The following is a 16,442-nucleotide window of genomic DNA, read 5'->3' on the forward strand; positions in this document are numbered from 1 at the left end:
GCACCCGACTACCCGTATGTTCACTCACACATCGGCCGCCCACCACATGCATGCCAGGCTGGACTATCTGTTACTCCCGACCCTGAACTGTCGGTCAATCCAGGCCATCACTATCCTTCCCAGGGGCCTATCGGATCACTCCCCAGTCTCTATGCAGCTGGGTAGCCTCCCGACATCTTCGCACCCGATCTGTCGGCTCAACGCCTGGTTTCTCCAGGACAAAGGCTTACGGAAACACGTAGGGCTCGAACTGCGTCAATACTTCCCCACTAATCAAGACTCTTTCGTCTCCTGGTACTTTATGGGAGGCCGGTAAGGCCACCATCTGCGGTTTTGCCAAGGGCCAACTCAAAATCCAACGCACAAAACAGGAGGCCTGGCTCACACTCCTGGAGGCCCAGGCTGCCCAGCTGGAGGCCCACCCACCAGGAGAGAGAACAGAGGCCCAGGATTGGAAACTTACATTTCTGAGGGACGAGATCAGTTAACTCCACATATTACCTGGCACCTGATGGACCCCAGGCAACCAAAACATTGCGCTGAGTGAACTATCATACACTAATGCCTGTTCTCAGGGCTTTAAGTGGGATTGATAAAAACTGGCGGGGGGCGGGGGTTCTCTCAAAGGGGCGTGGCCAATGTAATTAAGGGCATGGCTTAAAATACTAAGCTAAAAATCTGTGTTTAGCATAGTGTGCTGCTCGACTGGTATTTTGCTGCTTCTGTCATTGCATCCAGATATATAATACAAGTAACATTACGCCTACACCAAGCCAGGACTATGGCTTTGTCAATAGTAGTTTGTTGCATAGGATAAATAAGCAATAACTACGGCTTCGTTGGATATAACATTATAAATGCTTCAGTTCTGACATGATGAGACTGTGAAAGAACTATAGCAAGTCTCTTTGAAGTTACAGAAAAGGCAGTGAAGGGTGACATTGCTGCAGTGTTAAGATTTCTTTTTTCAGCCTGACAGCAAAAATGGAGAGCCTGATAGGGACCTTGTCTCTGCACCTGCTTTTTAGAACTGTGAACACCGACAGGACCGGGCCCACTTAATGCCTTGCCTGTTCTGCATGGCAATCACTAGCTCCCAATAGTGAAATCCGCATCAGGTGCAAGACAAGCATTGGCATAGCCAATAGGTCTCTCCTTTGGGACCTTATAAGTGTTTAGCCATGCAACACTTGATCTTGTTGCACCAAGGATATTGTGCTGGATAACTAAACACTTATAAGGTCCCAAAGGCGAGACCTATTGGCTATGCCAATGCTTGTTATCATATGGTATGGCTGTCCTGAAATCACGCACTACTGGGAGTTTGTGACAGCAGAACTTATGGAGGTCCTGGGCTGGGAGGTCCCTTTGAACCTGATGGCCATACTTCTGGGTGTTACTGAATGTTTGGACGGGTACAGAGCTGAGAAGCTTTGTTTAACTATGGCACTGATGGTGGCTAAATTAGATATTGCAGCCCTCTGGTTAGACCCGACAGCTCCTTCCATGACACGTTAGTGCAGAGGGGTAGATTGGTGTGCAGCGCAGGAACGCCCAATGTATGCGGCCCGAGGATGTCCCAAAAAGGTTCGAAAGGTGTGGGGGAAATGGGTCGGGTGGTAGACGACTGAACATTCCTGATGATCACCTATGGACTTGGGTGCGGACATTGTTGCTTGCCACTCATAAGTGGATGAATGTATGCAGTGGTATTATTTATTTTTTGTCACAGTTCTGTACTGATCACTGTGCCAAGAGCTGGCTTTGTTTTAGCTTGCTGCAATGTGTTAAATCAATAACCTTGATTATCAACAAAAAAATCAGACTTGAATTGAATTTTAATTAACTATTAACAATAGTTAAAAACAAAAAAAAAAATTCTAGCTGGTCCCATTTACGAGATTTAGTATTTTAATCTGTACTCTTGTTTTCTACATAAAACAGCTAGGCCTGCCCCAGTGAAAAAAGTTTTTGGTGCCTCGTCGCTTTAGAGACATGACTCCATTAATGTTCTTCATGCCCCACTTTTAAATACCATATTCCCTACCTTTGGGCTGCAAGCCCTACTTTAAGGTGATTTTTAAAAGGATGGTTTTCTCCTGTCAAAAGGGGCTATTTCGAAAGGTTGTACAGCAGCCGTCCGGCTACACAGCAAGCCTGAAGCGATCTCTCCTGCCACTGTTGTCGATGGCACAAAAGGTGCTGCTGTCCACTTTGACATTTAACTTCCAGGGCTTGAGTGTGCTTTTTACAACATATACCAGGGAAGTATAGGCTAGTCAAATGTGCCAAAGTAGGAGTCCACTAATTCTACAATGCCTAAAGCGGGTACATAGGCACTTTACTCCTCGGTAGCAGGTTTTTTTAATGCACAGAATTCTTAAGCCAGCAAAAATATATGGTCCAACAAAAGGTAGAAAAAAAGCTGGTGTGATCACGTAGAAAAGGCATATTTCCTTCAAATTACTTTGACATTTTTAGAAATTCCCTGGAAAATATTACCCCTGCTTGAATGGAAATAGTTTTTTCTGCTGCCTTGTCAGTCTGCATTCTAGCCTCACCACCTCCCTCACCTTTCCCCCCACCAAATGTGTCTTGGTTATGGGAAAAGTCCAATGAGGAAGCATGCTACAAGTTGTGGGTGAGGGCTGTTTTTGCCTATCCGAGGGACCTCCATCTATTCGCGTAGGATCACACGGAACCTAATATCTTGTGCTTGCTAATCCACTTGTGTGGTGTGAATAGTTTAGGAACAAGATTATAAGATTTCCTAGCTTTCGTGAAGGAAAGTTTAAATTCTATTAAGGACGCAGAGGCGATGATTATACTTACCTCTTCCATTTATTTCCGCCCAGCAGCCTTAAACAATTTCTATAGAAAGACTACATATACCATGAGTCTTTGTAACAAAACGACCATAGTCGGTCCCATATAAGCAGCATCAATATCAGCACTTCCTCTTTCTTCGAGCGAAACGTGTAGCATCCTACTTTCCTGTGAATCTTGCTTCTTATCTGATCCTGTAGAAAAACCAAACCTAATCCTCATAAGTTCGAAAATGACATAACAGAAGACATATACTAAATCGTTAATGCTGGTAACAATCAATTTTATTTAGGAATTGTTCCCCCCCATCCGCAATCCATCGGAACAATTAGGTTGGACATTATTCAACCATGTCGAAAATAATTTCAAAATGTCCCTGAACCCATCATACTTAACTAACTTCGAAGACTTCATTAGGTAATGGGAGGGTAATAGATGCTAGTCCCAACCGGGAGGGATAATCCTTGCTTCCGCGTCCTAATAGAATTGAAACTTTCTTTCATGAAAGATACGAAAGGTTATATTCGATGTCTGTACCAGAGGCTCAGGTTATGCTAGTTTAAAGATGGTAAACCACCATAGAAGCCTCACCTGTGATTGGTTGAAGCAAAAAGCCTCCAATATGGAGTCCGAAGACCAGTCCGCTGCTCTGAGGACGTCTTCGAGGTGGCTCCTTAGGGAAAAGGCTTTGTAGGCCATGGCTCCCCAGGTGGAATGTGCTCCGAAGGCAGAAGTATTGATGCCTGCTTCTTACAGTACCCCATTCACCTGACGGGCAATAGTTTTTTCCGATACTGGCCTGAAAGGCTTCTTGAGAGAGTGAAATAGTTGTCGCACCAGGCGGTGTATATTCCATAGTCATGGACTTATGCGCTGAGGAAGAGCACCGCACACAATTTTGGATGACCTGGAAAGGCTGGGTAGAGGACCACCCTGGTGTTTGATTTCATGTGTCGTGCAATCGTGTAAGACATCTGTGATGTTGCCAATTTATTGTCACTAATACTATGTTTAAGGGTCTAATAAATCCATTATGAATGTGATCAACCTAAACAGGGTGTTACAAGAAGTCTGGGCATTCAGACACATTGAATCATTCGTATTTCCCACAAAAACGATTTATATCTATATGCAATGCTACATGTCTGTAAAATGCTGCTGATTTTTGCACCTGGACCCCTGGGTTTTAAATGTCACTTATGCACTAGATACAACATTTTGCAGTCAGAGCAAACCTCTTTATCCCCCCTCTTAACTGTGCTGCTATTCTCCAATTTCCTGACACATTTTGGTTTTTCTAATCCAGTCACTACTGGCCTTGCACACTTATTTTTGTTTGAGCAGCTCCTAATACAATAAGTGTTCTCTGCACAGTGTCCCACTGTTTCTAGACATTATATGTCTGCGCTTAATTGAACACTAAAATATCTGGTGATAGAACTTGTTTTTGCCAATGAATAGATTCATTCACAGAAGATAGGAACATAAGCATCATGCACAGAGGAAATCACAAACATGATACAGGAGAAGGCTGACAAAGGAAGACTTAAAATGGGTAAATGTGGGAAGACAGACATATACCAACACAGTGAGACCTGAAAGGAGACTGGAAGTTAGGGAAAAATGACAAGAGGAAACATAGGTAGGGGAAGTCACAGACCAAGGCATACACTAATTTAGAGAGACATGGAAAGAAAGACAAAAACACATGAAGACCAGGGGAGATAGTGTACTGGGCAGTGAAGTGAAGATGGAAAGGACCAGTGGGCGCCACAAATCAAAGACATGAATATGGTAGGCATTTGCTTTACAAATACCATCTAACCTAACTTACAATTATTCCTAACAGTTCGTAATAAGTATCTAGTGAATCAAAAGCAAAGTGTTGGTACAATCCATGAAAAGTATAAAAAAAACCTACAGGGAAATGGATTTGGAGGGTTTCCCATTAAATATATTTAATTCCAGCAATAAAGTCTTGGTAATGTGAAATGCAAAATCAGTGGACACACTGAAAAACGTTTAAGATGTGCCATTGCAGGTACTGCTGCTCTGGCTAGAACCACTGGTATTGGTCACAAAAAGTACAGGAGCACCACTTCTAAGACATGTCAGTACTATCCGATCAACTTATGGGAGGCTCAACTTTACTAAAAAGTGTTTGTACTGAATATGAAATTGTAGCTGACTTGCTGACAAATTACTGAATACCAGCTCAGAGTTGCCTTTTTCATCCGTCTGAACTAATAATGCTAAAATCTCAACACTGCGTCTTGAATATACATTACAATATTCCCTTCAAAATTCCTAAATCTTAAATAAAATTTTAAAGTTTAAATATTTCTATGGCAATGATTTTACATTACCATATGCTCAGTTCCGAGAGCTTAATGAAATCACATAGTATCCACAAAGGCTGAACTAAGCACATTAAGTCATTATAGCCTAACAACACTATATATATATATATATATATATATATATATATATATATATATATATATATATATATATATATATATATATATATATATATATTCACTGAAAAAACCATAGGTTTCAGGGGCGTTATAGTTATCTGGACTTTTCACTCGTACAAAACCATTGAAATTCCCCCGTTATAGTTAGTTCAGCTAACTATAACTCGCGCACCCGCAATGCACTGCTGATGATGTCACATATTACATCACTCATGACATGGTCAGTGACATCACTGATGACATCACCCCGTGAATGTGTGTTTTTCTGAAAATTAAATATGTTTTATATATGTATATCTCAAGGTCGATGGAAGAATAAATGGGTATATAAGTGTCTAAATGGATGATTTGTTTTTGAAAAATTGATTGTGTAACTGACTGATTAAGTGTATCATAGTGAATACATGGCTTAGTGAGTAATGTTTAAATATGTAAATATCTGTATCCGTCTCTCACTTTGTGTATAAGTGGCTGCATGGGTTGGTGAGTAGCTACATGGGTGTCTATATAGGTTATTAGTTGGTTTTTTGAGTATCAGTCTCAGTGTCTGCATGGTTCGGTGGGGGGTATTGCGTAGTGCATAGGTGCATGAATGAGTGACTCACTGTTTGTATGTGTTGAAGACAGCATGTGTGCAGGACTGTATGGGTGGATGAGTGTGTGTATGGGTGTGTTTGTGAGTGAATGACTGTCTCAATAGTGTCTTTATGAGTAACTACATATGTTTTAAACTAGTATATGTGACTATTGGTGTATATAAGTGAGTATATGTGAGAGTGAGAGATTGAAAGAGTTCCTGTATGAATAAGTATGTTTTTCTATAAGTGATTGTTTAAAAGACTAAGTATGTGTAAGTTTCCGTAGAAGTAAGTGTGGTGGTGTGTGTATAACTGTATATGCAAGTAAATGGATGTTTGATTCTTTATTAGCATGAGTGACTATGTGTGTGAGTAACTCTATGGATGAGTGGCATTGTGTAACAGGATGTATAGGTGTATGAGTACATATGATGAGGGAGTACATGTATGAGTGACTGTATAGGACTGTTGGTGAATGAGTGGATGTGTATGTGGATCTTAGAATTACTGAAGAGGTTGTTGTAACTGGTATTGGTATGTCCATTGTTTTGAAAATTTTAGTCTCTATTTTTGAATGTGTGTATCAAAGGTTATATTAGGGTGAGAGGAGGTCTGCCACTCTATCACAAGGATGATGTCATCAGTGATGTCATTTGAGATGTCATCAGTGATGTCATGAGTGATGTCACTGACCATGTCATGAGTGATGTAATATGTGACGTCATCAGCAGTGCATTGCGGGGGCGCGAGTTATAGTTAGCTGAACTAACTATAACGGGGGAATTTCAATGGTTTTGTACAAGTGAAAAGTCCAGCTAACTATAACACCCCTGAAACCTATGGTTTTTTCAGTGAATTTCAAAGGTTTTTTAAATGCTAATTTCTAACTATGCCTACAGAGATAGGACATGTAAAGAAAGAAGTAAAATGCACAGAAAGAAAAAAAAGAAGTCCAGAAAGAAGCAACAGAAGTCCTCAAAGACGAAGAAAAGTGCAGGAAGAAGGATAACGTGCAGAAAGAACAAAAAGAAGAACAGAAAGAAGCCTTGTTGCAAAATCATCCTGTACCCTCAACTTTTTCAGACGGATACTGGTGGTAACTGAGTCTGACTAACCAGTCCTAGAGCCAGTGCTATGTTAAAAGACACTTAGAATACAGTGAAAACACCTACATACACTAGGGAACATTATGCGTTGGGGTCCCCCTGTGATTAGCATGACCTCCTCTGTAAGCCCCTAGTATATAATAGGGCATGGGGATTAAAACTACCTCTTAAAACAGGCCAGAGGGCGTTTTTGCACACGTTAACTCAGGCCCCGTCCCCTCCCTTCACCACTGTGTAAACACGCCCTGTGTCCGTTTTTAGTTGGGAGATTAAGTTCATTTGAATCCTGAGGGTCCCTAGGGTCCAACTAGCCCACTAGGTACCTCCAGTATGCGACACAGAACTGCGTTGCAGAGAGGTGTAAAAAGTGGCGCGGCCTGGACCACCTCTCTGCAACACAGCTCAGTGGCGCTTACTGGAAGCACCTGGTGGGCTAGTTAGCCCCCAGGGGCCCTCAGTATTGAAGGGAAATTATATCCCCAATTTAAAACGTGCCATAGTGCGTGTTTGCACACGTCACCTCAGGCCCCGTCCCCTCCCTTCACCACTGTGTAAACGCGCCCTGTGGCTGTTCTAAGTTGAGAGATTAAGTCCCCTTGAATCCTAAGGGTCCCTAGGGTCAAACTAGACCACTAGGTACCGCCAGTAAGCGCCACAGAGCTGCCTTGCAGAGAGTTGTAAAAAGGGGCTCGGCCTCAGAACGCCTGTCTGCAGCGCAGCTCCCTGGCGCATACTGGAGATGCCTGTTGGGCTAGTTGGCCCTCAAGGACCCTCAGTATTTTTTCGTTTTTTTTTTTAAAACCTTTATTACAAAATTCAAACGATATACAAAGATGGGCCTACAATCTTCGGGCCGGCCGCTAGTAAACAGTATGAGCATAGAATACAGTCAGTAAACAGTCGCTGCAGCGTGAGAGAGGTCACAGGAGTTGAAAGAAGCGTTGGCGGCCACACCGTCCGGACCCCCCACATGGCGGTTCCATTTTTATATAAGAAACGACAAACAAATCCACAAGGCAGCCAAAAGTCAAAGCAACAGTATGAGCTCCCCTGGGGAGGACCCAACCGATCCACAGGAAAAGCGGGGGGGGATAGGAGACAAAGTGGACTCAAAGCCCAGAACCAAGGCGACAAGCAGACTAAGGAGATGGGGCCAGTGCCAGATCAGGCGTCAGCGGCGGGGTACAAATTCCGCCACGGTAGGTGTTCCAGGGGCCCCACACTTTCACCCATTTCCCAGGCTTACCTCTCGCAACATACACTACCTTTTCCCGAAACATACACCAATCCATGTTGTCCTTCCACGCCGAGACCGTTGGCAACCTCTGGGAACCCCACAATTGCGCAATGTCACGCTTGGCCACCATATATCCCAGAGTCACCCACCACGTCTGCGGCACTGAGTAGTCAGTCGGCTCCCACACATTCAGCAGACATCTCCTCGCCTCGGGAAGCAGCGTCACATGCGTGACCGCCTGCAACACCGCGTGCACATCACGCCAGAATCGCGCCACCTCCGGGCATTCCCACAAAATATGGAGGAAGGTCCCTAAAGAACCACACCCACGCTTACACAACCCATCCACGGCATATCCCATACGCATCAGACCCGGCCCCGTAACATAGACCCTATGGAGTATCTTGAGCTGGACGAAGCGAAGGCGAGCCGGTATGGCCACCTCTTTCGGGGAGGCCACCGCAGACACCCAATCCTCGTCATCCAGCTCCAATCCATCGGCCACCCACACCTCACGAAGGCTAGTCAGCAGTCCCGAGCGATCGTTGATGAGCTTTTTGTAAATCAATGAAATCGTGCCGTCCGGTACATGCCCATCTAGCACTCTATCTTCCAGAGGGGAATACTCCGGGATGGAGGCAACATCCGGGAATACGGAGCACAGCGCGTGACGGACCTGGATATATCGAAAGTACTTCCTGTCCTGCAACTGGAATTCAGTCTGCAGCACATTGAACGTTTTGAATCCCCCCTCTCGTCCAGAGATCGCCCACCTTGCTGATGCCTATCATGTCCCACTTCTCAAAGCCCTTCGAGGTCCACAGAGAGCCCAGCCGCTCAGATGCATACAGCGGCGTCGCCCGGGTCAACCGATCCTTCCACCCCATCGCCGAGTTTGCCGCGTGCCACACCCGTACCGCGACCCGCGTAGGGCCCGTAAGACGTGCGTCGAGCGATCTAGAATAAAGCGCCCGATTATAGTCGCCACCCGGCAGTAATAGTTTATCCATTTCAAAGGCCGGGTTAAGAGCGGGCCCATAAAGGCCGTGGTTTATAGCAGCCAGCTGGGAGGCCCAGTAATATCGTTTGATGTCTGGGAGGGCGACCCCCCCGTCGTACCACGGGAGCGGCAGCTTCGCAAGGGCGATACGCGGCCTACCCTCCCAGAACAGGCGTCGCTGCAGACTCTCCACCTCGCGAAAGTAGCGCGCCGGGACAACGTCCATCGTATTCTGTAAAGCGTATAGGAAACGTAGCAGCGACATCATCTTAAACAATGCCGCACGGCCGAGCGGTGAGAGCGGCAAGCACCTCCAACGCGCCACGTCCTCCTTCAGGCGCTGGAGGGGGGGGGAGCAAGTTCTGTTTATATCGGGCCTCAGCGTCCAGGGTAATGAAGATACCCAGGTACTTAAATCCCTGCGGAGCGATCTGGATAGGACAACCCCGGGAAAGGATAGGAGCCTCCCCGGAAAGGACATACACACAGGATTTAGCCCAGTTGATGACTAAGCCGGAGTTGCGGCCAAATGAATGCAAAACATCCACAAGTACAATCAGCGATTTACGCGGGGAAGCAAGGTATAAGAGAATATCATCAGCGTAAAGGGATACACGATCCTCATACTCGGGGGTCCATCGGAGACCACGGATAGAAGGGTGCCACCGCAGCCACTCCGCCAGGGGCTCCAAGGCAAGCGCGAAGAGGAGCGGCGATAGCGGGCAGCCCTGCCGCGTGCCCCTGCCCAGCTCAAACGGAGCCGACACTCTACCGTTCACCGCCACCTGCGCCAGCGGTCCGGAGTATAACAGTTTTACCCAACCAATAAATCCCAGGCCAAAACCAAACTTAGCCAGCGTCGCCCAAATATATGGCCACTCAAGCGTGTCGAACGCCATAGTGGCGTCCAGGGACGCCAAAATGGCCGGCTCTCGTATGAACGGGACCCGCACGAGCACCCCATGCAAACGCCGCAGGTTGAGCGCGGTGTTGCGATGAGGGATAAAGCCGGACTGGTCCTGGTGAATCAGATCGCACACCACGCCAACCAGCCGATTAGCCAGCACCTTGGCGAGAATTTTGGGTTCCGCATTCAACAGCGAAATGGGCCTGTAAGACGTGACCCGATCCCGCGGCCTCCCCTCCTTATGAATAACCACGATAGTGGCCAGACGCTGGTCCAGCGGGAGGGAACCCGCCGAGCGGGCCGCGAGGAACATAGCACGGAGATGCGGCGCCAGCGTATCCGGTCGTAGTTTGTACAATTCGATGGGAAGGCCATTAGGACCCATGGCCTTGCCGGAGGCGACCGAACGTATGGCGAGGGCAATCTCCTCCGATGTTGGGGTCGCGTCCAACAACACTTTATCCTCCTCCGAAAGGGAAGGCAGCGCAATGTCTTTAAGCAGGGCATGGGAATCCTCTTCCGAGCGGGAAGATACCGGGGTATACACCCCACGGAAATATTCTGCAAAGCAATCAACAATTTCTCCTGGTTCAGTGACACACACACCATCCAATTTCTCAATCGACGGGACAACTCGACTCGCTCTCTCCTTTTTATCCAGCCACGCAATCAGTTTACCAGCCTTATCACCCACATCATACAGTCTCTCCTGTTGCTCTCTACTGAGGCCCCTGGCTGCCTCCGTGACGAGGGCCTTGTAGTCCGCCTGCTTGAGTCGGAGAGCATGCAATTTGTCGTCTGTCACCCCACACTCCAAATCACCCTCCAACTCGGTTATCTCAGTTTCAATACGGGTCACCTCCTCCCGCTCGCGCCTCCGGGAATGGGAAATAAGGGACAGGGCCTCCCCCCAGAGTACCGTCTTAAACGCCTCCCACAGAGAAACCGCGGACGACACAGACCCCACATTGTCTTCAAAATATCGCTTAAGAGATTTAACCAAATCTGCGCGAATTGTGGGGTCACGCAGGTACCAGGGATTAATCGGGGCCACCCTCCCCTCCCCCCTCGGGACAATGTCGAAGTGCAACAGGAGCGGGGAGTGGTCTGAAATACCCCGCGCCAAATGTCGTACCTCCCCAACCCGCCCCGCCTGTACCGCTGGCATCAGGACATAATCAAGTCTCGAAAGACTGCCATGAGCCCCGGAATGAAAGGTGCACTGTATCTGCGTAGGATGTTTCAACTGCCAACAATCCACCAGCCCCAAGGTATCCAAGAGGCCGGACAACCACGCTTGGGCACGGGGGAGATCCCTAGGAGGGTGACGATCCTCAGTCCCGGAAACCACAGCGTTAAAATCCCCCCCCAACCACTAGAATCCCCTCCGGAAGGCCAAGGAGGAGGCGCCCCAGATCCGCAAAAGTAGTCGTTTGCAACCCTGGCGGGACATAAACAGAAACGAAAACAATCACTCTACCCTCCAATCTACCCACCAGAACCGTGTATCGTCCCCTGTCATCATGGAGCACCTCATCAACTTCCAACGGGAGCGAGGTTTTAGCCATAATGCCCACACCCCTCGAACCAGACGTGAAGCCCGAGTGGGCCATAAGGCGATAGCCCCGTCTGTTCATGGCACAAAAGGAGTTTCCAATGAGGTGTGTTTCCTGCAGAAAGACTATATCTGGTGAAATTCGTTTTAGGAACTGCAGGACCACCCCCTGTTTTATCCTGTCCCCCAGTCCATTAACATTCCAGGACAAAAGACTCAGTCCCCTACCCCCCATCATAGCCGAAGTCGATCAATCGCCCCCCAGAGAGCACTTTAGAAATAGCACAACAATACTTCTGCCTTGTGGTACAAATAAACAATACCCAACCCCAACCCAACAACCCCAAGAAAACTCCCCCCTCCCTGCACCCCTGCATGAGCCCAAACAGCCCCCCCAACTTGCAGTGTGCCTGTCGCCCCTATGTGATTTGAACTACTAAGATCCCCTAGAGGAGGAAGGAGAACCCCCTCGAGACCCAGCACCTCCTCCAATGGAGGGGAGACAAGACACAACAGACAAAAGACCCTAAGCTTGGCCGAAAGTGGCATCATCCGGAGTGAGCCCCCGTGTCAGTACCTCAGACCCGGTCCGGTGGGCACTCTCCTCCCGTCCCCCCCCCCCCCCCCCCATCCCGACCATGACCCCCAGACAAAGTGTCCAGCCAGTCCCCGGCCGTTTCAGGACGATCAAAAAAGTGAGTGCGACCATCCGCCTCCACCCGCAGCCTGGCCGGGAAGAGCATGGCGTATTTTAAGTTCATGCCTCGAAGCCGCCGCTTGACGCCCAGGAAACTCAGTCTCTGCTTCTGGACCGCCTGCGTGAAATCAGGATAAAAGTTCACTTACATGTTCTCCAGCTTAATCGGCCCTTGCAGTCTGGAAGCTTGCAAAATCGCATCCCTGTCCCGAAAGTTGAAAATACGGGCAATAAGAGGCCGCGGAGGGGCTCCGACCTTCGGTCTGCCTCCGGGAACTCTATGGGCCCTCTCCACAGCAAAGAATTTACTCAGTCCTCGAGGCTGGAGATGGGTAGAGATCAGGTCCTCCACAAAGAGATCCGCCGCCGACTCCTCCCGTCCCTCGGCTACTCCGATGATACGGATATTATTCCTCCGGGCCCGGCTCTCGGAGTCCTCCAGGCGCCGATCCATGAGCGCACTTGCCTGACGGAGCCGGTGCACCTCCGTTTGAAGGGCCGCTACCTCAGTCGTGAGGCCCGACGCGGTGTGGGCCAAGGAGTCGACCCGGTCATTCGTCTTGGAGAGATCAGCTCTCACAAGGTTGACATCAATGAGGACCGCGTCGAGTTTGTGTGCCAAAGTGTCGAATTGCTGGCCCACCGAGGTCTTCATCTCAGCAATGGCGCCCATGACGTCTTGCAAAGTCAGATCCGTAGGCAAATCCGGGGCATCCGGGGGGCACTCGGAGGACTTGTGCGATCCGCCGGGAGATCCCTTCGGGAGGGTGTAGCGGTCCATGATGTTGGCCTGATGTGCGGTGCCACGCCGGGTCGACTTGGCCTTTAACCGATCCCCAGCCTGCTTCGTGGCCATCGTCGTGTATCTCGCACCCGCCACGCAGTGAAGAGCAGGCAATCAAGGCCAAGAGCCTCGGGGGCCACCCCAAGACGGCAGAGCGGGCCACCGCAGGCAGGCAGGGTCTCCCAGCGAGGCCACCCCAACACAAAGAAGCGCTGTGATCCCACTTGCGATAATGGCAAGGGGACTCAAAAGCGAAAGTGAAAGTATGGGGTACGCGACTCGCCAGACCCAGCCCGCCGTTGTTGTTCACTTCGCCACTGGGTCGCCCCCAAACTCGAATCCGGGGTCAGGAGAGAAGTAGGCCGCAAACTTCAGTCGGTGCTCACTCCAGCACCCGGGGTACAATTCGAAAACGGAAAACGGGTACCACCTCGGCTCAGGCTCACCGACACAGTCCCCTCAACCGATTCAGGATGAAGACAGGATAAACGTAGGAGGTTGCGGAGGTCCTCGGGAGCCTCGCACCTACGCGGCCATCTTGGTTGCGCGCTAGGCTCCTCCCGGGACCCTCAGTATTGAAGAGGAATTAATTCCCCAACTTACAACTCGCCAGGGGGTGCGTTTGCAGAGTGCTGCAAGGAGGGGGCGTGGCCTCCAGCATGATGCCAGTCTTTTATTTATTTTAAGAAGGGGGGGGGCTGTGTGGTTTCCCTTCTTATTCTAATTTATTGGCCCTGATGACCCCATCCCCAGGGCCTGTCTCCTAATTATATTTTTTTGACCCCAATCCCCAGGGCCGGCCACTGTTTTTTATTATTCTTAAAAAATATATATTTATAGACACACCTAGGACATGCTGGACAAACCGTACCTATCACCATGATGATTTGCGTGATATTCATTAAAAGGCGACTATGCATACAATGAATCCACGTGGAATGTATTTACACCACTAGTGAAGCTCTGACATGTCTGATGCCCTACCGTGCCTAATCCCGGTAGACACCCTTGTCGTTTATTTATACAAACATGGGTAGCTATTGACGGGCGCATTTAATACACATGCACACCAAGCCATTCAAAGGGGATTCGACAAAAATTCGACAAACTATGCAGAGCCCAATGCTGTGTTACACCCACCAGTGCCCGCCGATTGCCTCACACCTCTGTGTTGTATTCCACCAGCTAGTGCATATGCTATGACACTCTCTAGCCCATGTGCACTGTAACACCACCCCGTGAATGTCATGCCACACTTGCCTTCGCACGGGTTATATTGCCCCATCTAACGTGCCTTCCTCGATGCCTATGTTATAACGCACAGTGCTATGCCATACATATTACAATCTGGGATCCATATCTTTGTCACAGTGCATATGCAACGTTGCACTCCCCAGCACATATTTTATATTACAACTTTAGAGACTAGTTGGGTTACACAACACTGCCCTGTGCATATTACACTCCAAGGCGCATATCACATAGCACGCGCTAGTGCCTGTGCTATCTCGCACTCTCCAATGAATCTGTCATTGCGCACAATGTATTGCATATTATATTTCACGCCCGGTTCATCTTGTATCACACTTTTTGGTGCATAGTTTATACCATACACTATATCTAGTTTTCATTTTCATTCGTGCTCTCAGGACTATGTTCTATATAACACTGTGTTCACCTACCCTTTTCACGGGCATTACATTTTGCGATAGGGGGTGGAGGGCCAGGGGGTGTTTCTGCCAAGTGAGCCCGGAGTCACAGTCACAAACGTCCTCTTCTTCCTGGATAAAAGTGAGATTATGCTGCATACTTGTTCATATTTTAAGTAGTTCGCACAGACACACGTTTTAAAAACAATAAAGTTCCTAATACCCGCCTTCTATGAACAGTTAGCTTACTGCCCCATCCACCTCCTCCCTATCCTCTGTTGTCTGAATCCATGGACTAGCCTCCTCCCTCCTGCCATGCATGGTCTGATGTGCTGCCACTGCCCTCAATTTAGTATGATGTACCAGTCCACTCCTCCTGCCCTCCATTGCCCAATTCTATGCCCCATCATTGACCTCCTGCTTAAACTCTGTGCTTCGCTTGCTGCCCCTATTCTCCTTCCCCCTGCCCTCCGATGTCTTTGTGCATGCCCCTGCTCCATCCTTTTTGCCCACCATGTTCCATGGACCTGCCACTCCTATCTACTCTTGAGTGTTCTGTTGAGCTGCCACTCCCCTCCCACCTGCCTAGCATTGTCAGATGACTGTAACCTGTCGCTGCCACCTCCACCCTGCCTGTCCACATGCCATGCCCCTATCCTCTTCCTCCTGTCCTACATGGTCCATTGTACTGCCACACCCTTCTGCCCTCCCTGGTCTGTTGTGCTGCAACTGCTCCTCCTGCCTGCCCCGTGCCTGTCTGTTGTGAGGCCCCTTCCCCTGAACTTTCTTGTCTGTGCACAGCTCCTGACCCTCCCTTCTATCCTCCATCGTCCTTTGTGCATGCCCCTGCACCTTCCTTCTTGCCCATCATAGCCATTGTGCTGCCACTAACCCTCCCACTTGCCATGCATGGTCTTCTGTGCTGCCATGGCCCCTCCCACCTTCCCTGTGTGGTTATTTAGCTTCCCCTGACCCCCCTCCCACCTTCCCTCCATGGTCTGTGTGTATGCCATCACAGTCTCACTGTTGCTCTTCATGGTGTGTCTTGCTTCTAGTGCCCATCCTGCCTGACCTCCATGGCTATCATCCTGCCCCCTTGCCCCCAGCCCTCTGTTTACATGTGCAGACTCCTACTCCCTCCCTCCTGGCTTGTCTGTTCCATTGTAATGCCCCTGATCCGTCCCTCCTGCCCTTTATGGTCTGTTATGCTGCAGCTTTCTCTCCTGTCTGTCCATTATGGTCAGCTAGCTACCATTGCCTCTAGCCCCTCTGTTCTCTCTTGTCCATGTGCATGGTCCTGTCCCCTCCCTCTTGCTTTCTATGGATTGTTGTGCTGCACTCCCGTCCCGCATGCCCTGTGTGGTGTATTGTGCTGCTGCAAACCCTGATGCCTGCCCTGCAGGGTCAGTTTGGTGCACCTCTCCATGTCCCTCCTGTCCTCTGTTATCCAAATCCATGTCCCTACCCCATTTCCTTCCATGATCCAATGTACCATACTTGCGAACATTTTGAACTTGGTAAGAGGGAGATTTTGAAAAAAAACTGGGGTATTGATTTTCCCCTTTGAGTTGCATTGAAAAAGAGGAGATTTTAGACAGGAGACAGATCAAATAAAGCCCATTT

The 16,442-nt window shown here is 48.7% G+C and overlaps 2 protein-coding genes across 5 annotated transcripts in view; one reads left to right on the forward strand and one right to left on the reverse strand.

The window, feature by feature from the left end:
- Positions 1–16,442, forward strand: part of ATXN2L (ataxin 2 like) — a 767,539-nt gene that overhangs the window by 38,982 nt on the left and 712,115 nt on the right. The gene's annotated exons all lie outside the window — the stretch shown is intronic.
- The window catches only part of LOC146812032 (uncharacterized), a 32,180-nt gene continuing 17,481 nt past the window's right edge, over positions 1,744–16,442 (reverse strand). The window contains exon 7 of the mRNA XM_085620381.1: positions 1,744–1,800. Within this exon, the coding sequence (XP_085476507.1) occupies positions 1,744–1,800 (57 nt within the window). The remainder of the gene's footprint in view (positions 1,801–16,442) is intronic.

Source organism: Triturus cristatus, chromosome 7, assembly GCF_964204655.1.
Source record: "Triturus cristatus chromosome 7, aTriCri1.1, whole genome shotgun sequence".
NCBI lineage: Eukaryota > Metazoa > Chordata > Amphibia > Caudata > Salamandridae > Triturus > Triturus cristatus.